Here is a 25,580-nt window from a genome sequence, read left to right as displayed (position 1 = left end):
CTTCTAGACTGCCTGGGCAACACAGGCAGGACCTTTCTGTCTCCATCGCTGAATGCCGAGTAACAGGTACTTGCCGCCAAGCTGGTGTTCACATGGATGCTGTTGATCCAAGCCCAGGTTCCCATGCTTGCTCAGCAAGTACTTTACCCACTGAGCCATCTCCCTGGGCCTCTTTTTGAGGCCCATTAATCCATTAACGAAAAGAAATCTTTGCATGGATTTGAGCATGAGCGGCATCTTGATAAAGATCTGTTCTGTTTCGTTTTATCTTGTGTTCGTGCAGTTCAGGCGTCCTTTTCAATATGCCAGCAAAAGCAAGCCGTATTCAGCCACAGTGTTATTGATAGTTATGACATACACTGTGCATTATTAACGAGAGTGCTCTTCTCCTGTGCTTTATTTGTCTTGTTTTCAGATGCCAGCCTTGTCACTGTCATCTGGCAGGAGCCTTGAATGAAACTTGTGATGTGGTCACAGGCCAGTGTTTCTGCAAACCGTTTGTCACTGGCTCCAAGTGTGACGCTTGTGTTCCTGGTGCAAGCCACTTGGATGCCAACAATCTACTAGGCTGCAGCAAAAGTAAGTCCATTTTCTCCCAACGCTGGCACGTGATGCGCCAGGACCAGGGAAAAGGCTCAGTGCTTTCCTCATTGAGAACTCCTTAAAAAGTCCCAGGCACAGTCTGAAGAAGTAAACTACAGCAAATTTGTTAATCACACTAAATGAAATCTGCGTGCTTTTCCTTGATTAAATAATTGAAATTTCTGGAATGATTACGCTGGTAGTAAAACACTCACAGTGGTCTGCTGGAATGAAATCACTCGCAAAGGAAGCACATTTCCCATTTCCCCCAGATGAGGAGATTTTCCCAAAACATCGACATTTACTGTTAAAACCATGATATTACTATTTAAACAAAGCCAATTGGTTACCTTAGCTCCCAAATGTATTTCCAAGTAATTTACTATAACAAATAGAAGCTTTGTTATTTATTACAAGTTTCATGTACTATGCTTAAAGTTTCACGAACACTATTCTAATGATGTTTATTAATATTATAATTTTATAGTTATTACTTTCACACTATACTGAGTCCTGTAATTGCTATTCTGTTCTTGCTACTTCCTATTTCGTATTAGTCATGAGTCTGCATCCTACATTTATAATTTTACTTATTTTACTCAAATATGGCATTTTAGTGTCTTCTGACTTTGTACCACTCTTCAATGCCCCAAATTGACTGCTGAAGGTTGCCTGCAGTCCTTCAATTTATAACTGTGGATCATGTTCCTGTGTTTACTCTAAGACCATGTATCCATGCTTTCCAAGAATTCCTAAGGCTCCTGGACATGTGATAAAGAGCGCTCTGCAGTATACTGTTCTGTGCATACTCTCCTCATGAGACTCTTGGTCTGTCATGAGTCAGATGCTAGAAGAGTCTCACATCCTGACGCCATAGCTGGCCAGTTTGTCTGGGAAAACAGCATACCTGGAAGTCCACTCTCTACATTTAAGGGAGGTGGGAAAGGAGAGAGAAGGAGAAAGAGAAGGGGAAGACTGAGAGGGAGAGAGTAGGGATAGTGGGATCTACAATGGCTTACATGTGAATAACAGCCATTCAGTTAACAAACTTGACAAGAATGTGAGGGCACGGGCAGACATTAGTATGGAACCTGTTACTGAGACTGTGAGCTGCTTCTGGCTATTATCTGTAATTAACAGGTGTCAAAAGGTTTTCCTGCTGGGCGGTGATGGTGCACACCTTTAATCCCAGGACTCGGGAGGCAGAGGCAGGAGGATCTCTGTGAGTTCGAGGCCAGTCTGGGCTATAGAGTGAGGAAAGGCGCAAAGCTACACAGAGAAACCCTGTCTCGAAAAACCATAAATAAATAAATAAATAAATAAATAAATAAATAAATAAATAAATAAATAAATAAAGGTTTTCCTGAAAATCCCAAAGTAGCTCATGGTGTCCCTCCACACAGGCTGTAACCACAGGATGATTTCCATAGCTGTATTTCCTATTTCCTGGAAACATACTGATGATAGTTTATCCATATCGTCTCTGATTAGTGGGGAGAGGGACAGGAAGTTCCCAGTGGGATCCTGGGATATAACTTCCAAATTGCTGAGGACTGCATATAATGAAAGTAGTGATGCCCTCTCTGTTGGTCAAGTCGCTTTTTTCCCATCACTTAATTTCATCCTTTCAAGAGCTGCTCACCTCCCTGGATCAGAAAGACAGAAGAAAATTGGGGATTAAATAGTTTTTTTGCATTGCTTCCTAGTAAATTATAGCTTGTTCTAAACTTATATGTTTGAACTTCAACAAAACTATATATATGCAAATGCATATATTCATATGTTTTAACCATTCATAGCTCACTTGCATTTAAGAATATTAACCTCAAAGCAAAATCGAGACCATTTCATTCATAATTATATGAAAATAAGACATTTAGTAATTCTGTTAACAGAAGAGATATGAGACCAATATACTGGAACTGCAAGAGTTTTGCTATTACCATACATTTTAGAAGAAAAGTCTTTTTATCAGTCTCTCCCATGTTACATATATTTGGAATGCAATTTAGTCTTTTATCTTGAGACCCTGAAAGATTCACCAGATGGCTTCAGATATTTTGTATAAAATATCTATAACTATTTTAATGGTTTCAGTTCTTTGCAAGTTTTTTGAAAATATCTCTTGAAAAAAAGGATTGTGGTTTTAAAAGTCAGTCATATAGCTCTGTGGACCCCTGATGGCTCATTCAGTGGCAAGTTCCACTAGATCCCTCTTTCAGAGTAGGTAGAGCTTGAACTTTGGAAGTTGTTTTCTCAGATTTCTTTTTCCCTCTATCTCTTCTGTGTATTCTGGGAAAATAACAAAGCTCACACTTGAAAATTGGAAGATTCCTCTAGAATACAGGAAAATTGGTGATAGAAAAGGATAGGGCTTCCAGAGTCAGTTTTTATATTCCGCTGCAATCGGATGAGTGCTCTATATGCAGGGTGAGCGATCTAAACATAAGAACACACTTCACAAGTACTAGTCTAGTCCCAAACAGGATTTACATTTCACAATGTTTAGATTTTGTTTTTGTTTTTTCTTTTTGAAACAAGGTTTCTCTATGTAACAGCTTTGGCTGTCCTGGAACTTGCTTTGTAGATCAGGTTGGCCTTGAACTCATGACAATGTTTAGATTTTTGACACTCATATCTATTTATGTCACCAAGCATTAGTCCTTGAAATTACTGCATTTGAAGTAAAGTTGACCTTGTACTTAGTAGAATGGAAAACTATTCACCATCTCAGAAGTATGCCATTTAAATATCAAGTTTCAAGGGAATCTTGTGTTTGTTTTTAAATTCAGTAGAAAAATAAATGTTAAGATTAAAAAAAAAAACAAAAACTAAGGTGCAGAAATGCTCGACTGCCCCGTGGTTTTCACCTAACCCCATCTATGTCAGCTGCTCTGACCCACAGGTGTGTCTTATGCTTGTAGATAAAAAGCTTTGTCTTAGAGAGTTAGTGATGCATACCCTTTGTTTATTAATGTCTTGGTAAACCACACGTCATCTTGATAAAGTGACCCTGAATCAGAAAGACTTCTTTGCTGGGCATCGTACTTCAGTTTCCTAGTGTGTTTATCGATTGCTTCTGTTAATACATGCTCTCTCCATTGCCATTTAGCTCCAACCCAGCAACCTCCACCCAGAGGACGGGTTCAAAGTTCTTCCTCCATCAGTCTCTCCTGGAGTCCACCTGTTTTTCCCAATGCCCACTGGCTTACTTACACTCTGCTCAGGGATGGTTCTGAAATCTACACAACTGAAGATCAGCTCCCATACCGTGAGTTTTAGGATTTGGTCATGGAAAGATGTGGTATTCTAAGAGTGGATGTCAGTCAAATTCTCTGACATTGAGGGAAAACGTCATAGTTCCTTCTGTGAGCAAAGAGTGTCTCATGCAGCGAGAATTATAAATCTCACTAGGAATCAAAAAAACACAATGAAAATAAGATGTATAGTGTTTGGTAAGATGATTGTCGACTTTCCTGAGAGGAAAGCTGTGAGTGCATCCATCATGATTGGTTTATCAAAACTGGAACATTAATGAACTTCAGAGTGTTTGTACTGGTTCACAAGCATAGCCTTTTGCACACATTAAATTGTTAAAAATATATGAAATGTCTTCCCATCATATCATGTATCATTGGACTCATACTTACCATAGAAATTTTATCGTAAATAAAAAGCTACAAATGAACACAAAAATCCCATATCCACTCCTATATGGTTTGTAATATTAAAATGTTAAAAATGATTCAGACATCCAGAAGTCTTACAGTATGGTATCTGCAAAACATAATCAATCCTACTACACTGCTAAAAATGTTATAGGCCATGAAAAAGTGTGTCTTGCAAATCAGTGGAGGAACACTATAACATTCGGATTGAAGAAATTAAAAGGTATAAAAACATATGAATTGTTACATTTCAGTTTACAAAGGTTGAAAGTGTGACATCAAGTAGACTACAGTTTTCTCTGGAAGGATATATTACAGAAATTTGTCAAGAGTTCCAATTCTCGTCTTCTCAGGCTTACGGACAGAGTCTCTCATGACCCAGGCTGGCACTGGAGTGCTGGAATTATAAGCGTACATGACTGTGCCCCGATCATGTTTTTTTAATTCTGAGGTAGTGCAGATTTTGAAATCTGAATCATGATACTTACTAATAGTGATTCATATGATATAACTTTATGTAAATGGTGCCTCGTTCACACAGCTGCAGCACAGCACCAAAGGCTTACATTGAAACAGAGATGCTAAGAACACAAGCAAGAATTCTGATCGGGACTCAGTAACTTTTGTAAGCCTATGAAATGAGCTTGTTGATGTTCAATTTCAGGAAATTATCGTTTTTGTTTTTTTTTATGTAAGAAAAGCCCTATACAGTCCAGGTCTTTTATTTCTTGTTGTACATTAGGCCATGAATTCATATGGAATGGGCTCCAGCAGCTCAGGCTCCTTCCCGTTAGTCCTGACAAAGTGTGCTTCTCTGGGTGGGGCGGGCTGGCGCTTCAGCTGAAGGAAATTATCATTTTTAATTGAACTCAGGTGCCTTAAATACGGCATCCTTAATACACTGAAGGGTTTTTTGGTTGTTTGTTGATAGGCTCACAGCTCTGTCAGCTTCTGCTTCTAGTCCTGCTTAACTACAGACTATTTTAGAAAACTGCCTTAGGAAATCTTAAAAGAGTGGAACCCACTGAAGCTACCGTTTCCTTGTCTTTTGCACTCCTTTTCTTTCAAATGTTGCGTTTTCTTTATTGTGATTGTGTATGCATGCATGCCATGCCACATATGCAGAGGTTGGAGCACAACCTTTGGAGAGTCAGCACCCTCTTCCCAGGGAGGTTTCCAGGTACCTGCCTCAGGTTGTCAACCTTGCTCAAGAAGCACTTTTACCTGTAAGGCCACCTCACATGCCCTCCAATTCTTATGTAACATGAATAAGCATCTTTAACATGCACGTAAATCAAAGTTAAAAGACTGGCATTCCACAGCCTTCTTTAACATGGATGGAAGAAAGCCAGGTTTTACATACTGTCTGGCCTCAAAGCTCCTAAGTAAACGACAGACACTTTTTTTTTATCTATTATATCAGCAGATTACATTCCAAATGTAATCTAATCATGTCTTGCACCTACTTTTTATTGTGTCCTCCACTTTCTCTTCACGCTAAATATCCCTTCCCCATTTCTAGTCTTCTGTGGAGTTAATGGAAATTCTGAACTTCACAATGCAGGTTGGGATGGGAAGCAAACATCTGTCCACATCTGCCATGTTGGCAAAGCATCCAAAAACCTGCTACTAAAATGTCTATTTTCTTCCAAAAGTCAGCAGGATCCAGGTGTTCTGAAACTTAAACTTTAGTGACAGGGGAAAGAGGGAGTTATAAAAATATTGCAAATGGTTTCTGAGTTGACAGGACTACTGATTGAATTATCTCTGAAGATGCAACCAGACTGGCTCCATTTTCCAAGCAGCCTTGAATTTAATTTGAACCCATCAGTGGTCCATTCAATCCATGTTCCTCACAGTAGCATGTTGTGATCTACTTGATAAAATGGTACATAGGAATACAGCACCAAGGCTTTTTGTGTGATTGTACTAACGTAGAATCCAAACAATGGTTTTGTAGGTAATAAATATGCACTCATTCACTAAGACATTTCCATAATCCTATTAAATAAAGTATTATTTCCTAAAACATTATTTTTCATTAAAAATGCCACATCTAGCATTTGTCGACAACCATCATAATTAATGATGTGAAAGTTATCTGCATGATGGCATTTGAACAGTGGGCGCAATCAGTGAGCACGGTCAGAACTTTCCAGCATTCTAATAATACCCTGTGTTTATTGCTCCAGCCTCAGTGCCTGGGTAGCCTGAATAACATGAAAAGGAAACACTATTTCTATTCAGCCGAACGAGCACAGATCTGTGGGTTAAACGAAGGCAGTTGGAATTAGAGGAGGAGAACCGCTGAACTTTTCAAAGAAAATTAATAGTGTTGTCTTCCAAGCAAGTTTGATCATTTAGTCGAGACCATTATAGAATTCCTCATTAGTATAGAAACTTCCCCTGGCTAGCCTGGAGTCCTAAGGGATGCTCTCGGAGAGTATTTCCTTACCATCATCATTTACCTCTATATTATCATCTTTAAAGCTTTTGAATGACTTTTCTTTGGTAATAACACACTGTATGAATTGACATTAAAACCAACAGCAAGACACACTCATTATGGGGGATCATTTGAAAGTTTCTGCATAAAGCTGGTAACTAAGTTATAGTATATTCAGTGGTTCCCGAAATAAAATGTTAACTGGTAGACATCCCACATGCTGTGAGAAGTAGAAGAGTATGTGATTGAGTTAGCACTTTGTTTTTATTATGATTTATTTATTTGTTTCCATTTTTGAGAGGGGGGAGAATATGTTTGTGTGTGTGTGTGTGTGTGTGTGTGTGTGTGTGTGTGTGTGTGTTTGGCATGTGCATATGTTTATATATGTATTTTATGTGTATAGATGTGTGCTTGTGTTTGCATGTGTTTATGGAGGCCCCGTATACACTCACTTAGTCTCTTAGCCAAACCCAGAGCTTATCAATATGTCAATCACTAGCCAGCTTACTCTGGGAAACTGCTATCTCAGCCTTATGAAACTGGAATTACAGACAACTGACATAATCTGGTATTTATATGAGTACTGGGGATTTGAATTCCAGTCCTCATGCTTGTTCAGCAAGAACTTAACCACTGAGCAATCTCTCCAGCCCTCAAGTTAGCGCTTTAGACTTCTACCCCCCACTCAGCACTTTGCGGTAACTCCCCACCCCCACCCTACACCTGGCTTTCTAAAGGCCTCTGCTATATCATCAGTGAGAAGAACACAGTTATCAAAGACAACAGCATCCTTTATTTAGTGTTTTATTTTTAAGACCTTCTCAGTAAGTTTTGTATATACACACATATATTAATAGTGTTGCCTTCCAAACAATGTATGTTATATATATTGAAAACAAAGGAATACCAGACATGATAGAGAGATGGAACTTAAAACTGAAAGTCATCATCCTTGCTGATGACATACATTTTCAACTCCAGGAACTGAGTAAGGGGTTGAAAATGTAGCTCAGTGATAACATGTTTGCCTAGTACACTTGAGGTCCTAGGTTTGAGCCACAGCAAAACAAAACAAAACAAAAATAAACCTAGCTATGGGGTTGGAGAGGTAGTTCAGTGCTTAAGTGCATATAATACATTTGCAGAAGACCTGACCTGAGTTTGGTTCCCAGGATCTCTGCTGGTGGATCACAACCACTTATAAAACTTCTTTGGACTTCCACAGGCAACTACCTTCATGTGCACTTACCTAGACACATACACAGAAATACACATAATTAAAAATAAAAATAAACCTTATGAAGAGGAACTAACAGTTATGTATTACTGATCCAGGTGTGCCAATGATCATTGTGACATTATTCATCGTGAACATGATATGGAATCACCATAGGTACTAATTGAAGGAAACATGGCTAAGGAAAATTAATGGATTCAGTTTACATGATAGACTATTACTTATCCATCAGGAAGAATAAAATTTTTCTTTATAATCTAGAGGAAGATGGATGGGATGCTATCATAGTGAGTGGAATAAGCCAGACTAGACACAGGATTATCACACATGCTTCTCTCATATGTTGGATGCCGGTATTTTGTAAAAGATATGGAGATAGAAGTGGAGTGTATCTGAGAAGAAAAACTAGAGCCAGAAGGAGGAGGTACGGACATGAGAGAGGAAAATGATGAAAGTAGAGTGTGTCAATGGATGAAAGTGTTACAATAAAACTCATTATTTTATGTATGCTGATAAAAAAAGTCATAATGGGAGGACACACCCATCCTCTTCAGGGACTCAGAGCAGAAAACAGAGAAGTCAGTAGGCAGGTGTGACCTCATGGCAAAGTCCTTGTTCCCGATTTGCTATTGGTATAAACTGTTATTTCTCCTGCAGGATGATTGCAGGGATGAGGAGTTCTTCTATAGGGGGACCCCATGGAGAACAAAACACAGACAGAAATATACTTCTAACTGTTCTTTGATGCATTCAACACTTTACTCACAACATACTAGACAATAAGTTTTTTCACAGGAAACTGCAGGGTGGTTGTTTCTTATCAAGCAACACTGCTCTTACACATTCTCAGCCTTGGAGATAAGACCACATATTTTGAAAATGCAATGATCTGGCAAGTACTTGACCCTGGGGTGAATCTCCTCCTTGGCCACCATCAGAAGCAGGTCCTCAGGGAGTTTTTCATTACAGAGCCTTGGTAAGCTTCTTCCATTCAGGGCACCATGGCAGCACATTAGCAATGGAGTCTGGGTCTCAGCCCTAGTGGTCTCCTCTCTGAACAGTGGTGGTGATGTTTCTCTGTCTCTCTCATCCTTTACTTCTGTGGAGGATGCTATACTCCTTGGTCAGCAGAACACATGAGATATTCATGTGATGGTTGTTTCCATGAAGAAATCGCACGGATGTGTCCCCAGAACAATGAAAGCACCTCCGCTCAGGTCCTCACTTATATTGTGAAGCCTACTACTCTGTCTCTCATCCCTCAACTGCCACGTTAAGTGGCATTTAGGAGAGGATAATTTCCCTCTGGCCTTTAGCAGAAGTTTCTCCTGAGGATACCGGCGTGTTGAAGTGCAGTGGACCAGTTTCATCCTTGGCATCCCCATGGCACTGACTTCAGGTGAAGCTGCTTTTTCTACAACAGTCAGGTTCTTGTGAACACTCCACCACATTCTGAGCTTTTCCCTCCTGCGTCCAACATCTGGCCCTTCCAGAGGTTTAAAGTCACCTTGCCCCAATCAAAGCAGTCCCATGGGTGGTTCACTGGCTCTCAACATAGAGTCATTTCCATTCAGAAATCCAAGAAACTGTGGATTAAAATTAGACTCCAGGTATCTGTTACTCCTTAGGCATCTAGATATGCAGAAACCTTCAGGCTTCCTGTGACAGAAAACTCCATGGACACCCACACAATCACACAAAGAAGCAGTCAGCAGCAGTCTGACATTTCTTTGTTTCATAGGTCTGCAATGTATTTGCTGTTGTCTCTGTAGAGAATAGAGGATTTAGGCACATAGCTACTCATGGCCACTACATACCTCTCGTTTATCAACCTCTGCTTTCTACCACCTTCTCCCTGACCTTTCCATCATTCGTGCATGGAGATTCTGCTCATCTCAAACTTCTCTTGTACAACCTCTCTGTGACTGACAAATATCTCCAAGATTTGGCAAAATTCATTTATGGTTGTATGTCATTTTAATTGGTCAAGAAGGGGCCAGTCAAAGTATTAGGCAGGAGAAAGGGTAGGTCCTTGGTGGCAGTTTGCAGAGGGCTGGACTTGTGTATCAGCTTTTGGCAAATAGACCAGTTGTACTGAAAGCAAATATGTGTTTCAGAGATTGCAAGAACTTCCTCTGGGTTCTTCTATAGGGGGACCCTGAGGAGAACAAAACACAGACAGAAATACACTTCTAAGTGATCTTTGATGCATTTAACACTTTACTCACAACATACTAGACAATAAAAGCAACCAGTAGTTGCCTGATTTCCCTTGTAAAAGCATCAAATACACCCTGATTCTAAAGAGTTGATCAGCACACTACAGAATTAAATAGCATGAGAATAAGGCCATTGGAAATGATTCCTTGGCAATTGTGAATTCTGACTATCTGATTTTTCTTTTTTATTTCAGATACTCAGTACTTCTTTGACACTAGCCTGTCACCACACACGTCATATTCATATTATATAGAGACCTCCAATGTGCATGGTTCAACCAGGAGCACAGCTGTCATTTATGAGACGGAGCCAGAGGTCTCAGAAGGACATTTGAACTTGACTCATGTCATTCCTGCTGGCTCTGACTCTGTGACACTTACCTGGACTGCACTCCCCAACCACTCTGGTCCTGTAGAGAAGTATGTTTTATCATGCACACCTATGGACAGCATTGAGCCCTGTGTCTCCTATGAAGGCCAGGAAACCTCAGCTACCATCTGGAATCTGGTTCCATTCAGCTACTACCGTTTTTCTGTCCAGGGATGTACTAGTGGGCGCTGTTTACACAGCTTGCCCATTATAGTAACCACAGCCCAGGCACCTCCCCAAAGGCTGAGGCCACCTGCAATACGGAAAATCAGTTCCTCAGAACTCCACATAGAATGGTCTCCACCGGGGAAACCAAATGGTAAGAATTTAATGCCTCGAATTCTCTTTCTTTTAGGAAACCAAGACAGTAGAAATGAAGAATTATATAGTAAGATGGGCATCTCTCTTTGCTTATGTGAATGTAAGCCATATGCCTGGGAAATGATTTCTGAAGATATAAATACTATTTCTACTGGACAGTAGAAGAAGATATTTCATCTAATTGAGGAACAAATTCTATTCAATTAAATTGCTCTTTAAAAGGCTAATATTATCTTTGCTCTTAATGGCATCTGCCACAACACAGATGATGTTCATAATTGGATGCTCACTTATAAAATGCATTATATTTGACTGAGTCACAAGTTAGGGCACCCATAAGCTGCAAATTTTCTCTTTTAAGCAAGAAAAAGATATAAAATAATACAAAAAATTGTATATAGGCTAGTTGATTCCATTAAGTTAATTTTTGTGTTCTTAAAATTGAACCTTGAGGTGCAGAGGCCAGACACACATTCCTAACTTTTTACTAATTTAGATTATGTACATATCATGGCAAAACTTAGCATCAAACTTTTTGTTGTTTGGTAAAAACTTAGATACAAGTAGCTACACAATATTTATGCAGATCTGTCTTGTGTCAAATATGTAATTAAATCCACAGTTTAATTATTCAATTATAAATTCAAAATATGCAAACTGGAAGTGGAATATGCAGGTACCCTAAAAGTATTGGATATCCTTAGCAGAAATTTTGAGTACCCATTCTGCAAATGTTTCATTTCACCTATGGTAAATTATGGTTGTTTTGTATTTATACTTCTTTTGATTTGCTTACTCCCAAAATAACATGGCCTTCACGCTATTTTGCAATCAGTTTTGCTGCTTTCATATACACCTGTCTTATAGATCACTAAATTTCTACACCTAGAAAAGAATCAACAGGCAATATAGTCAGAATACTAAAATGCTAGCAGCCTTAATGTCCAGTCCCCACATAGCCTCTTTGACTAGGTCACTTCAATGTACTATCTCTTTTCTAGGTATAATTGTAAGATATGAATTATACATGAAGAGATGGCCATCTACTAAAGAAAGTCGCGTGTTTGAGAGCAGTGGTTGGCTCAGTCCTCACCCAGCTTCAAAGTCACCCAACAAGAGTGAAAACACACTTCAGCCTCCCCAAGTCAATGTGTCCATCTCTGGCTTGGAGCCACATACAGAGTATGCATTTAGGGTCTTAGCTGTGAATATGGCTGGCAGTGTGTCATCGGCCTGGGCCTCAGAAAAAACAGGAGAATCAGGTAAAGACCAATGCTTTGACTTCTTATTTAAAAACCCCTCAGTGAAAGTGTTATCTGGAAATTAAGGTCAAAAAGACATTTGAGGTGAAAAGAGGTCATGATTTAGCTATGAATCCATTTGTGGGGGAGAAAGCTTAATTCTAGCTCTAGTCTTTGGGTACAGGGGTCCTTCCCCCAAATAACAGTTGATTTCCAGTGTCGGATGGGTGGGCACTTAAGCTAATATTGCTTTGTGTTTGTCATTGTTTACCAACAGTGAAAGAGTTTTCAGTTTTACAATTAACTTTTTTCTCTTTTCAAAAAAATTTTAAGGTAATCAAGTTTACACAATGACATAAACTAGTACATCAAAAAGTCTACTCCCAAGTGTGTTTAAAAACAATCAGAATTAAAATAAGGGAAGAGAGCCAAAAGTTTAGTTTTCTCATGGTATCTTTATAAAGGTAACTGGTTTATTCTTAATTTTCCACTTTATTCCTCACATAAAGTGGACTTTCAATTCCATGAGCATTGAAGAAAATAAGTATATTTTTGCTATGTGCTGAATCTACAAATATTAAAAAAAAAAAAAAACAAAACCTGCCCTAAATTTAACAGGTTGAAACTATGAAGGTTGAAGGTAGCTTTGAATGGATATCCATGGGCCTCATTGAGTGAATAAAATGTGCATTGTGTTGGACGATCTCTCAAAGACTACTTAACATCTTGGACAAACTAGAGGGCCATGAGAGCAGAAGTATTGAGTCATGGAGTTCTGGAAGGGGAAAACTAAGATCAGAAATGGGATATAACAGATGAAACAGCATCCATGTATCCTCATAATCTTATGGATCACTGGGAAAGGAAAATGCAATGGGGCCCTTTGACAACACATCTTTGGTAGTTCATTTAAATTCTATACGAAGATGTCAAGGATGGTGGGAGTAAAGTGTGTGGTGTCTGTGTGCTGTGAACATTTTAGGAAGGACTGAGCAAAAACTGAGTTTCTTTGGGACCATTTAGTCAATTTTAGCTGTACTTCTTAGTGGAATGATTTTCCCCTCCCTCACTGGTTCGTCTCAGTGAAACATGGTTTTCCATGAGAAGTATGACATCCTGCATCTTAGGCTTTGGGGACTATAACAAGTTCTGTTTCTGTCTTATTCAAATTTCTTATCAACTTATTCACTACCTATCTTCATGAAAATATAGACGTTTCTATCAGAGTCTCTCTCTCTCTCTCTCTCTCTCTCTCTCTCTCTCTCTCTGTGTGTGTGTGTGTGTGTGTAAGAGAGAGAGAGAGAGAGAGAGAGAGAGAGAGAGAGAGAGAGAGAGAGAGAGAGAAAGCACATGCTTGTGTGCTTGCAGAGTCTACTAGAGGAAGCCATTAGGTGTCTGTTCTGTCATTCTCCACCTCATTTCCCTGTGACAGGGTCTCTCACTGAACCTGCAGCTAGGCTGCTGACTACCAATCCCCAGTGAGCCTCATATCTTTGCCTGACATGGCAATGGGGTTACAGATGTATTTGAGGTCATCCCCAGCTTTCTGCATACACACTAGGATCTGAACTCAGGTCCTCATGCTGTGTATCAATTGCTCTTACCCACTCAGCCATCTCTCCATCATGTCAGTCTGAATTTTATTTTGTAAATGAAAAATACCTTACCTGACAATATCAGGATAGTAAGCATCCCTGTGGATGATAGTTTAAAGTGAATATGTAATATGTATCTGTATATTTTTTTAATTTCTGAAAATGAAAACACTTTAAAAAGAATAGGGTTTTGAAGAAACTAGAATAGCTAAATCTGAAATCTTGTATGGATGACATTATTGCGTTTGATGTTGTTTTTGTCTTTGTTAGCACCTGTGTTCATGTTCCCTCCTTCCGTTTCTCCACTCTCGTCACACTCTCTCAGTGTCTCCTGGGAGAAGCCAGCAGAACACTTTACAAGAGGAGATATTATAGGGTACAACATCAGCATGGTTTCTGAACAGTCCCCTCAACAAGATGTTCCAGTGATGTGTTCAAAGGTATTTTTATTCTCAGCTCATTTCCTTTCTGAATTAAATTATGACTTTATTTGATATTTTCTGAATTTACAGAATTCTGTGGAAGAATCTCTCTCCAAATGTGTTCATCAAATGGGCCATGTTCATTATCATAACATCAGATGTTCAAGGTCTTCTGTCTATATATGCTTATCACTTATTTTTCTAATGTGCTAAACTAAAGTGGTTGTAATTTTATTTCATGAGACCTGCTGTTTCCACTTAGTCTTAAATATTTTCCAAGAAGTCCTTTCAACAACTATGTACTATGTAAGATAATCTGAAAATATTATTTGATCACATAATAGTGCATTTAACCAGTCCACAATCTGTCAGTATTTATATTGTATTCATTTGGATGTCAAAATGACATTGACAAGAGCATCTCATATGCACATTTTGTCTATGTCTTCATTTCCTTGGGAAAAGTCATGAAGAACCAAATTGATTACAATGTAACAGAAATCATGGCAGTAGGGCTGAAAATGAAGCCCTGTTGATAAAGTGCTTGCCTAGCATGTGTTAAGCCTTGGGCTTGTTTCCCAGTACTACATAAAACTAGGCATGGTAGCACAGGTCTGTAATTCAACCACTCTAAAGGCAAAGGGAATAAGAGATGATGTTCAAAGTCACCCCAACTACCTAGTGAGTTTGAGGCTTGCTCAGGTTATATGAGACCTGTCTCAAATTTTCTATGTTGATATAATTCATAAAAATGCTATTAATACAATGAATTTGCTCAAGGCTTTGGATGTATGTTCACATCTTGTCTTCTAGTAATATCTACTCCAGTGATGAGAATATAGAGTGTTAACAGTTACAATGCCTTGCTGTGTCCAAGTTCTAGCTCATTGGATATGAAAGATTCTAGAAAATGAGAGGCTCTCATTCCCTCCAGTTTAGAAATGAAGTACTTTACCTTTCTAGTCTGTTTTATAGACATAGTACTGTACATGGATAGAGGCTATTGGTGTCAACTTCATGTGTCATCCTATATTCTTGCTTGCTCACTTCTATTTCTGAGGAACATAGTCTTTGATGAACACTAGCATGAGATAATAAGATCTCCACACCTCTTGTCCAATCTATGCACTTCCTGTTTCCTTGTTTTCACATACTCCGATCTTCTGATCTTGTTTCATGTCCATGACCAGAGTGGTCAAGTTCTGTCACTCAGTCCACATGTGTTTTCCCTTGAGATGCTTCTCTTCCATGTACTGTAGCAGGGATCTTAGAGAGTCTTATTAATAAAATCAAACCTGTAGCCAGGTATTGGGGTGAAGCTGGAAGATCAGAGAACCAGAACAAGCCACAGCTACCTCCCCTTGCCGGATCCTCAGTTGATTCTGTTTCCTCAGACTGGAAGCCTCTGAGTCCTCATCTGAATGAATCTCAGCTGAACTGCTACTTAAAAGCCTGAATGCTTAACCAGCCCGAATGCTTCTTCTAGTTTTTGGTCCTCATGCCTTATATACCTTTCTGCTTTCTACCACCACTCCCTGGCATTAAAGGCTGGCTTTCTGGGATTAAAGGCATGAGTCACCATGCTTGGCTGTATCCTTGAACACATGGATTTCTGCCTCTGAAATGCTAGGATTAAAGGTGTGTGCTACCACTGCCCATCCTAAGTATCTATTGGCTTTTCTGTTCTCTGACCCCAGATAAGTTTATTAGGGTACACAATATTTTGGGGAACACAATATCACCACAATGTATAGTGGGGAAACAAGTGCAATGCCTGAAGGTTCGTCCTCTGAGAATATTTGTCTTCACTGCTGTTTCTGAGAGCCACCATAGTGGGACAATGTAGCAGCAGCCACCTAGCCTATTCTTGTAGTTATTTTCTAAGACATCCTTGGTGTTCAGCACTGGTATTCTCCTTTCTTTATGGTTTAGAGATAACTTCCAAGAGCTGCATGACATTCTTTGGGCTGTCCTCAAGCCTTAGATTTCCATTTCTACCATAGGATGCATTTTGGTTGAGTCTATCTGACCTTAAGACTTGACATGTCTGAAAAGGAATCCAGCCAATGAGAATAAGTCCAACTGTGTATTCATTTGATGTTCTGTTGGATGCTCTGGTGTGATGAGAGTCCAGTAGCTTGCGGAGAGACTTAAGCAAATGGTTTAGGGTGACTAGAATTCCTATCACTTTATGTGCTTTTGCTCTGCTACTGTCTACCTTGTAGCTCTCTTTCCACAAATACATCACAATATTTTCCCACTATGATGTGTCCCAGAGCCATTGGATCTAGCAGGGTTAATGTCCCAAAAAGTTCATCAGCCAACAGCACAGCCCGACCGTAGGACTAAGCTACTTCCTGCTCTGGGACAAATCAAGTAGCAGAATTTCATATTGACATGCTGGTCAGAACAGTACCCATATGGAAGTTTCTTCACCAGACATTGAGCTTCTTAATGAAGGGTTCAAGATAAAATGCTTTTAAGGATGCAAGACATAGCTATTTTTCTTCTACTTTGGACTGGTTACATGTCCTAGATGTCACAGACAACTTGGCCTCCTAAAACCCCAGCTGATGCTCCAAATCCCTTAATCTTTTATAAAGTTAATCTCTTACTCTCTGGAACACACAGCTTACTAAACCTCCATTCACTTGTTTCCTGCTTATCTGATCTATTTAACATGATTTTATTGACACAGACAAACAATACTTTCAAGAAGGATTGTATAGTTTCTCTTAAATTGATGATGACCCTAAGATTACCTTTATTTACTACATAGATGACATTGGCAATAGCCATCTGATTGCACAGTCCTAAAAATTAATACTCTCTCTAAAGTTACCTTAATGATTAGTCCACCACTAATGTAAGTTTAAAAATTGTGCTGCTCTAGCAAAGTTGTAGGCTGCCAGGAGTCTACCTACCTGAATCCTCATTGTCAGCCATCTGGGATGGTCCAGCTGCAGGATACCACTTCAATACTTTGACATCTCCCTCCTATGAATCTAATGCCTGACATGACTGTTATAGTTCTGTTTTTCCAGAGGACATCAACCAAAGTCGAAGACTTGAGAACAGGATATATGGTGGGTGTACTCAGACACAGCAGATAGTATAAGGAAGTCTGTCACTATTGAGAATAAGAAGCTAGGGTATGAAACCACTGTTAAAATGTCTCAACTGATATCCCAGACAGCTCTAGAACCAGAATCCTTTAAAGCTGCCACAAACAGGGTAGAAATCCCAGGCTTTTCAACCTCGGCACTATTTGTTTACAAACACTGCCTTCAAAATCACCATAAACTGAGTGGGTTACAATGGCATGTATTGATTCTCTCAAGTTCTACAGTTCAGAAGACTTAAAACCAAGCTGCTGGGAGAGCCATACTCCTTCCATGTACCCTAGAGGATGTCCTTACCTGCTTCCTCCAGCCTCCTCCAGGTGCTTGGTGACACTCTTTGCATTGTGCCAACATATTTCTCATTTCGGCTTGGTCAGCTTGCTTTACCTCTACTCCCTCTGTCTGTGGGGGTTTTCATTCCTCCTAAAAGGGTACCAACTGTCAGATTGAGGGCTAATCCTAAATGCTAGATGGATTAACTCATTTCTTCCACAAATAACTCATTTCAAAAGGTGAAATTCTCAGAGGTAGACATGCATTTTGGGGAAGACCCTCTTTAAATCTCTGTGAATATATTTGCCTTTTTCTGAGCTGTTTTAGTGGACAGAACACACACACACACACACACACACACACACACACACAACATAGAAATTTATTTTTTGTCTAGACAAAGAGTCAATAATAAATTTATGATTCTCTATTGTCCTTTCCCATCCATCTGCATATGTGACTTTTTCAACTATCTCATGATAAAACAGCATCTAGTATAATAACATGCTTTTCAGTTTATATAAATTACTGTACAAATCTGCTGTACTGTAGTTGTTTAGGTAAATTTATAAATAAGACTGGCGTTTGGTCTTTGATCCTTATGTTCCATATTTATCATTGGCATTTTGGCTCACAGTTGTATTTTATCTATTCTTTTATTCTTAGGCTCATATAATTTTGGAGTCATCACCTAAATAAACATTCCCAGTATACTTTGTTGTACTCCTGTAGCGAAATGACCTAAGAAATATTTGAAATGTTGCTAAACTCTGTGAGCATCTAAACCTGTGTCTACTTGTGAAGTATTATTTTCTATGAATGTCAAACCTAAGAACTAAGTCAGTAACTACATAGCCTCTTGACAGAATCAAGAATCATAATAAAACATGAGCCACAGGGTTGCTACTGATATAATTCAACAGGCTTTTACTATATAACCTTTTTATAACTATAAATATCATACCTCAATGATAAAACATATAATATAGCAAATACATCAAGCAACACCATACTCATTTTTAACATTACCAAGTCTTCCATACTGTACATGGCTATATGACCTATTTGTAGCCTTGGTGGTACAGTACCATTGATTTATATGGGCACTATCACAAACACTTGACTGCTTGCCTTATGACATTAAATAGCTATGGCATACCTAGGTAGGATAAACATTTAGATCTTGTGATTGTAAAGAGCCACAATTACATATGCAATCTGGTCTGTGGTTTACCAACCATCTGTACATAGTCCAATGAATGCATGTCAGTAGGCCTAAGAAAAATCATTTCATATTCATAATTCTGTCTCTGTGACATTCCCCCCAAACATAACTTACATCTACCATCTAAGCAAGTTTTCATGGTTGCTTGTTATTGGTTCTAGTCATAATGATAGGATGAATTCTCTCTGGCTGTTTAATTGTTTATGGTCTTCTTCCCAATCTCTTTTTCTCAAACCCTCTGCTTTCATTTGAAAATGTAAGATGGTGACTATATTTCAAGAAATGTAACTATCAATCTAATTTATATGTTTATTTGGATAGGAAAGGAAGTGAGATTTGACCTAAGGGAATATTTATTCAGCATCTTTTCTTTTCCCCTTTACAACTGTGGATGTTTTAAGCAAATGGTGGAATGATTTAGCACCATGCCATTGTCCTATGCTCTGCCATCAAGTAGCGTGTGGCATCACCACCCTGTGTTACTGTTGGCTTTGTTTGGACTTTTTCACGGTAACTGTGTCGATGTCGCCATCTTTATCTCTACCATTGGTGACAATAACCATACATCCATGCTGCTTTATGAGGCCATAACTCCGTTTTCTCATTTATCCACTCAGGAACTGCATTATTACCTCATAAAACAGTGTGATTGTACAATTATCAATTAAACCCCGGCTTGTTGAGACTTCTTTTTTGGAAATCGCTTTCCTTATAGGAGTTGGCAATAGTTCCCTCTGCCTGAATTCATGGGATTTGTAATGCCAAGATTATAGACTGTGCATTGATTATTATCTGACTATTATTATTGTTTTGCCTTGAAGCTGTTGCATTCTGCTAAGTCCCAGGACCTGTCTTATGTTGTAAAGGGACTAAGGCCGTATAGGATCTATGCCTTTACTGTCTCCCTCTGCAATTCAGTGGGCTGTGTAACCAGTGCTTCAGGAGCAGGACAAACCCTAGCAGCAGGTGAGTACATTCCAATTGAATATAAAGAAATACATCCCTCTTGAAAATAAATACCTACAGTACTTCTGCATTTTGGACTTCACATGTGTCTTTTCTGTCTTTTTTGTTTTTAAACAAAGCAAGACATGGAGCCAAGGGTTATGGACACATCAGAAAAGCCCCAAATTAATATGGAATGAGAATGGCTCCTGTGCTCAGCTTCTACCTAGGACCACAAAATGTCCTGGCAGCTATGAGATGGATTTAGGAGGCATCCCATGAGGCCACAGGACATTTCTTCCCTCAATATGAACTTCTCTTTTGGGGTTGGAACTACCTACTCCTGTCGCATGGGGATATCTAGCCAATTCTAGGTTGCCATGACACTATACATTTTTCATCTGTTGGAAAGGCGATTGGTTATATATTATTTTATTTATGATTAATAAGACTCTCCTAAGTTTACACAATGTAACAGGAAAAATTGATAAATCGTTGAATATGGTTTCTATCATTTTTGTTTGCTTTACTGCAAGCCAACTAGAGTTATACAAAACTGAATACAGATATCACTACCATCTTCGCACTCCACTAACAGCATTTAGAATATTTTCACCTCCCATTGTTTCTGTCAGCTCTTCTGCAAGGCTTAGTTCTCTTTATGGATGTATCTAAATGTACAGAGGTTAGGGGATTCCAACATGAATTAGAGGCATTGTACAAACATGTATTTAATCATCACCCTTCTATCTGTAGGTCTAATTCTATTGTTCCCATCTTCAGTTCTGGAACAACTAATTCGGTCCAAATTATGTCACATAATTACTTTTGCTTGTTACAATTTTCCATTGATGTGAAGGAAATCCCAATTCCATGACAGTGTGGTTTATTATCTCAACGACTGAATTCTTCATGAATTTATGTTTAATCTATGTGTATTTCAGATGTGTGAGTACATTCGAGGAGTATCAAGTGTATTAAATCATATGGAGACCCTACTTTTCCTATAAGCCAATTTCTTCTTATGAATTATAGGATTCAAATGTACTAAATTTGAATAAGAGAGGTGAATTCTATCTGCTTTAGGCAAAAGTGGCACAAAATTTGAAAGGATAGTCAATATCACAGATTAACAAAAATGAGACAGAGATTGAGCCAAGCTAAAGGTTGGCCTCTGGTAAAGTGTGGGATAGAGAGGCTCAGCAGTGAGGCAGGTGATGAGGCATTGCAAAGTCATCCTGTGCTGTCGCATACCCAGTGTTGCCGTATTCATAGTAACACCTCCCTTGGGTGTGTCCAATCTGTATCTAATACTTTTAGTGACTGGGAAATGCTCATGTCTCAGACAAACCAGCATCACTAGACCCATCTTCAAAAAGGTGCTTTCTGTGTTTTTATTTTATTTATACTTATTTATGTATGTGTTGTGTGTGTGCACACATGCATAATCACATACATGTGCAGTGCATGAGTGGCGGTCAGAGGACAGTGTGTAAGTGTCAACTCTCTCCACCATGTGGGTTCTAGAGATTGAACTCAGGCCCTCGATTTTGGTGGCAAGCATCCTTAACTGCTGAGCCATCTCCCCAGCCCTAGAGAAGTGAGTTCTGAAGTGGACTGAAAATATCTACCTCTAGTTTCTATTTAACAGTCTTCTCTTGGAGGCTGTTGTTAGCAAAACCTGTCTCCCTCCTGACATCATTGTCTGTAGTATCTCTAATAACACTACATCTGCAAAAGTCTTGTCTCCGCCATGCCATAGTGCACCATCTGCATCTCCTGGAAGAAAGGGTTTGGTGCTGAGCAGGCATATTTTCTAAACATGTCAGCCCATGTTCCTATAGACACAGCAAATGAAAGTAACTGGAGTGAGACATGCCTGACTTTGGGGACCAGATAGCTCCTGGAGTGCAAGAAGGAACTGCTACTCTTGGCATCATTGATGACACCCCCAATGGTCCTGTCTTGTGGGGTGAAGCAGTGTGTTCCTACCACATAGAGGGCAGCACACCCAGCGCCTTCAGAAGCTCCTTTTCAGTCACTGGTGAGGTAACCTCAGGCCGCTCTGGCTCAGGAGTGACTGTGGAAAGGTAACTGGAGCCTCTGATGGCCAACATGTATTTGAAGAAGTGTTTAGCATCCTCATCCTTCTTCCTTTTTTTTTTTTTTTGATCCAGAATTTGCTGAGATTTATTACATAGACCAGAGAAGCCCCACATTTGTGGCATTCTTCCTTCCTGCTTCCGCAGGAAATGCAGGCGTGTGCCACTGTGTTTTGTTGTCCCCTGTAGCCATAAAGGAAGTAAAGCAAATTAAAACTGTTTTGTGACTCTTTACTTTTTTCTTATCCCTCTACTTTTTTCCTCCTGGGTTTCTTTGAGACAAGGTCTCTCTACATAGTCCTGGTTGTCCTGGAACTCATCATGTAGTCCAGGCTGCCCTTGAGCTTACAAATTTGCCTACCTCTCCCTTCTGAGTCCTGGGATTAAAGGCATGTGCCACTGATCCCGGCTCTCTCTACCTTTTTTTCACAAAGAAATAAACCTAGAAATATCTCATAATCTCTAAAAGCTACATAGATTTCAGATGTGGGTGATAGTTATTTTTTTATGCTTTGTTTTGCTTTATTTTATTATTTTTTCCAGATAGGATCTCATTATTTAGTTTGGACTGAACTCAAACTCATAATCCTCTTGCCTTAGCCTCCCAAGTAAAAATAAGAATTTATTCATATGCATTTTGTGGGATGATGAGCAAGTATTTTCTTCTTAGTTATTATTTCTAATTTGCAAAAATACTTAAATGGGAAAAAATGAACCAGAATGCAAGAGTTTGAGTTTGGGTTTTGCTACCTACAAGCTAGGTTTGTTATTGTTGCACAACAGTGATCAACTCCTGATATAATGACTAAAGACAGAAAGGGTATTCTGTCTTGGTGTCAGTGGGTTGAGTCCATGCGTATTTGGTCCCATGCAGGAGGATGGACCATGATGGCAGTGGGAATGTGCAAAGGGAGATGCTGTTCACATCATGGTAAACAGGAAGCAGAATGTAGGAGGGACCAAGGCAACAGGTGTAACCTTCAAAGACACACCCCATGTGATCTACTGCCTCTTACTTGGCTCCATTTCCTTAAGCTTCCAGAACCTTCAAAACAGCACTTACCAGCAGGGGCCTGAGACTTCAGCAAATATGCCCATGGGGGACTTTTCATGTTAGAGTACCAGCTGTGAGACCCTTACATGATTTATGTTATCTCTATTACTGAGCTTTTCAGTTTATAAATAAGGATAACATTTCATATGGTATGTCTATAGTTCAAAAGATAACATGTGTAAAATGTGTAAGGAAATATTCACCACAGCAAAATGTCCATAAAATTTTCTTCTTATTGCAATTGCCATCTCATGAAACATGTTTGTTAGCCAATGTCAACACTGTGTCCAGCTGTGAGGGTTTACAGTATTACCAGGGTCAAGAGATGCAAGGTCCAGCTTTAGCCTCTTAGCATTCTAGAGCATTTACCTAACAATGGAAAGCTCTAAAACCAGGCTTGTTGTGAAAACAAACCAGAAAACCTTAAAGTCTAAAGTATTTTTTCCTTCTCTGAGAAGTATATCAATCAAAATTATGATGTCTAAGATGTAGTGGAGCTGGAGAGATAGCTTAGTGGTTAAGAGCACTGTCTGCTCTTTCAGAAGACCCAGGTTCAATTTCCAGCACCCACATGATAGCTCACAACCATCAGTAACTCTACTTCAAGGGAATCCAAGGTCCTCCTCTGGCCTCCATGGGCAATAGGCACACTAGTGGGCACAGACATATATGCAGGTAAAAGACCCATACACATAAAATAAGATAAAAAATTAAAATGAGAACAAAGTAAAATTAAAAAATTGTGTCCAGATTGCAAATTTCAAATTTGTTGTTTGTAGTATAAAGTCACCAATGTGCCCCACCATGAATACATTATCTTGTAAAATCTCCAATTAGAAAGCAACCATTAAACGCTCACTATGTAAAGTCTGTGGGAATTCAAAAGATAATACACACGGTGTTGAGATTAAGGAGTTAACATCTAATTGACTAATTGGCATGAGGATGTGTGCTGGGACTCTTAGCTGGGAAGAAGGCTATAGGAACAGAGGAGAGGCTTTGAGTTGGGAAATTAGGAAATTACCTCACTGGATGCTGTTGTAGATGGATTTGGTCGATTGAAAAAGACATTTGTATCTATTGACTGAGCATATAAAATGCAGTAGTCCCCATGTTAGAGGTTGGCACTGTTCTAGATATTGCTATGATGAAATCTGTGGTTTATGAAGACTTTTCTGGCAATGCATTCAGAGCAGATATGCCTAGATTTTCAGTATTTCTCAGTGGGGAAGGACTAAGGGACTTTGTCCAGTGAGTAGAAGTGATGATTGACAGATGAAATGGGTAGTATCATAGGGAGGACAGCCACAGGTTCAGAGGAGGAAAAGGTTGAAGGCGACAGTAAGTATTTGAGTAGACCGTGGTGTTTCTGTTAAATAAAGTGGGAAAGATGAACATATGGGAAAAACAAACCCGTGCGTTTATGTTTGATCATTTGGTAGGAACATATCTGTGGCAGATATAAGCAGCTAGCAGCAGAGCATACAAATCTGGTGGTTAAAATGTTGCTGGTTTTATAATCATCTGTAGAGATGGAGGCCTATGGTGAAAATGAATCAGTGAGATGGTGAAGACACTATGACGCAGGAGAGGGAGGGGGAATCTGCGCGAGCGCATGCGCCCTGGGAAAGAGTGAAGCTAAGGGAACAAGGAAACAAGATGAGAGAGTGATTCCCATCTGCAAAGTCATAGAAGGCTCATGTTACTTTTAGTACCACATGCTGTCCAGAGAGCAAGAGGGCCGAGGTCCCTGCAGTGGCCTGAGCTGAAGCTGTGTGTGAAGGACTGAGCAGCAACAAAAGACTACCATAAAGAAAATTCAAAGGTGCTTCTCTGAAGTTTTGACAAACCTATTCCATTAGCTTCTATTCCTGTGGGAAATCTCTTCTATTCTGATGGAGAAATTATTTCGGTGGCTTTTGGAACATGAGAAAGAGAGGTTAATCTTAGCCATCAGTATATACTGTCAGAGCAGGTGACTCCTCAGCTGCCAATAAAAGTAGTTTACACGCTGGTGGTGAGAAAATGCTTTCCTTGTGTTTGTTTTGGTGTAAAATGTATCATTTGTGGGTATATTCAGATCAGTGAGAAGAAAAATTAGCTTTTTATTTGCCGTAAGCCCGGCCCAGCGACTGCAGACTCAGGATCCTTCATGCCTCTCGTTTCTAGTAGGCACTCACCGTTTCTTTCCTTATGCATGCCCTAAGATTAAACAGCTCAATAAGAGTCATGGACCGGACACCATTAGAAATAGGCAATGTCGAAGCCAGAGCTTTTGCGTAGTCAAGTCTACATTGGAAAAGAATGTAAGTCAACCAGGTGTTTTATGAACCAGCCTGCTCTTATTTCTGGAGAACAGTGAGGCAGCTTGCTGTGGGTTTGCCGGAGATGTAGCTCCTAAATATAAGCAAAGGGATGGAGGTCTGCCATTCGACAACTTTGCAGTAGAGAGTCACAAATCCAAATAGGTACAGAGAAGTGTGGGACCACAACAGTGGTGTCTCCTCATTAAAATCTTAGTCACCGTTTTTAAAAAAGACATTCAGGAAGTTTTATCTGGCAATTTCATGAAAAAGCTTGAGAACCCGGTGATTTATTTTAAATATTTTCTAGTCCGTAAAATAGAATGGGGGCACTTCACCCTGAGTACTGTGTTAGATTTGGGTTTGGTACCTAATGCAGTCCTGGATGGGTTCTCCATGGAACACTTAGGAAAGCTGGAGTCAATTCTTTGGAATTGCTCCTGTTCATCCTGGAC

The 25,580-nt window shown here is 39.4% G+C and overlaps 1 protein-coding gene across 1 annotated transcript in view; it reads left to right on the top strand.

Annotated features, from left to right (window-relative positions):
• The window catches only part of Ush2a (usherin), a 688,259-nt gene that overhangs the window by 165,002 nt on the left and 497,677 nt on the right, over positions 1 to 25,580 (top strand). The window contains 6 exon segments of the mRNA XM_028876752.2: positions 416 to 579; positions 3,695 to 3,853; positions 10,347 to 10,841; positions 11,845 to 12,105; positions 13,950 to 14,119; positions 19,543 to 19,687. Coding sequence (XP_028732585.1) covers positions 416 to 579; positions 3,695 to 3,853; positions 10,347 to 10,841; positions 11,845 to 12,105; positions 13,950 to 14,119; positions 19,543 to 19,687 — 1,394 coding nt within the window.

The sequence above is a fragment of the Peromyscus leucopus genome, chromosome 15, assembly GCF_004664715.2.
Source record: "Peromyscus leucopus breed LL Stock chromosome 15, UCI_PerLeu_2.1, whole genome shotgun sequence".
In the NCBI taxonomy this organism is placed as follows: Eukaryota; Metazoa; Chordata; class Mammalia; order Rodentia; family Cricetidae; genus Peromyscus; species Peromyscus leucopus.
The sequence above is the reverse complement of the archived record's forward strand: the minus strand, read 5'-3'. Positions and strand labels throughout refer to the sequence as shown.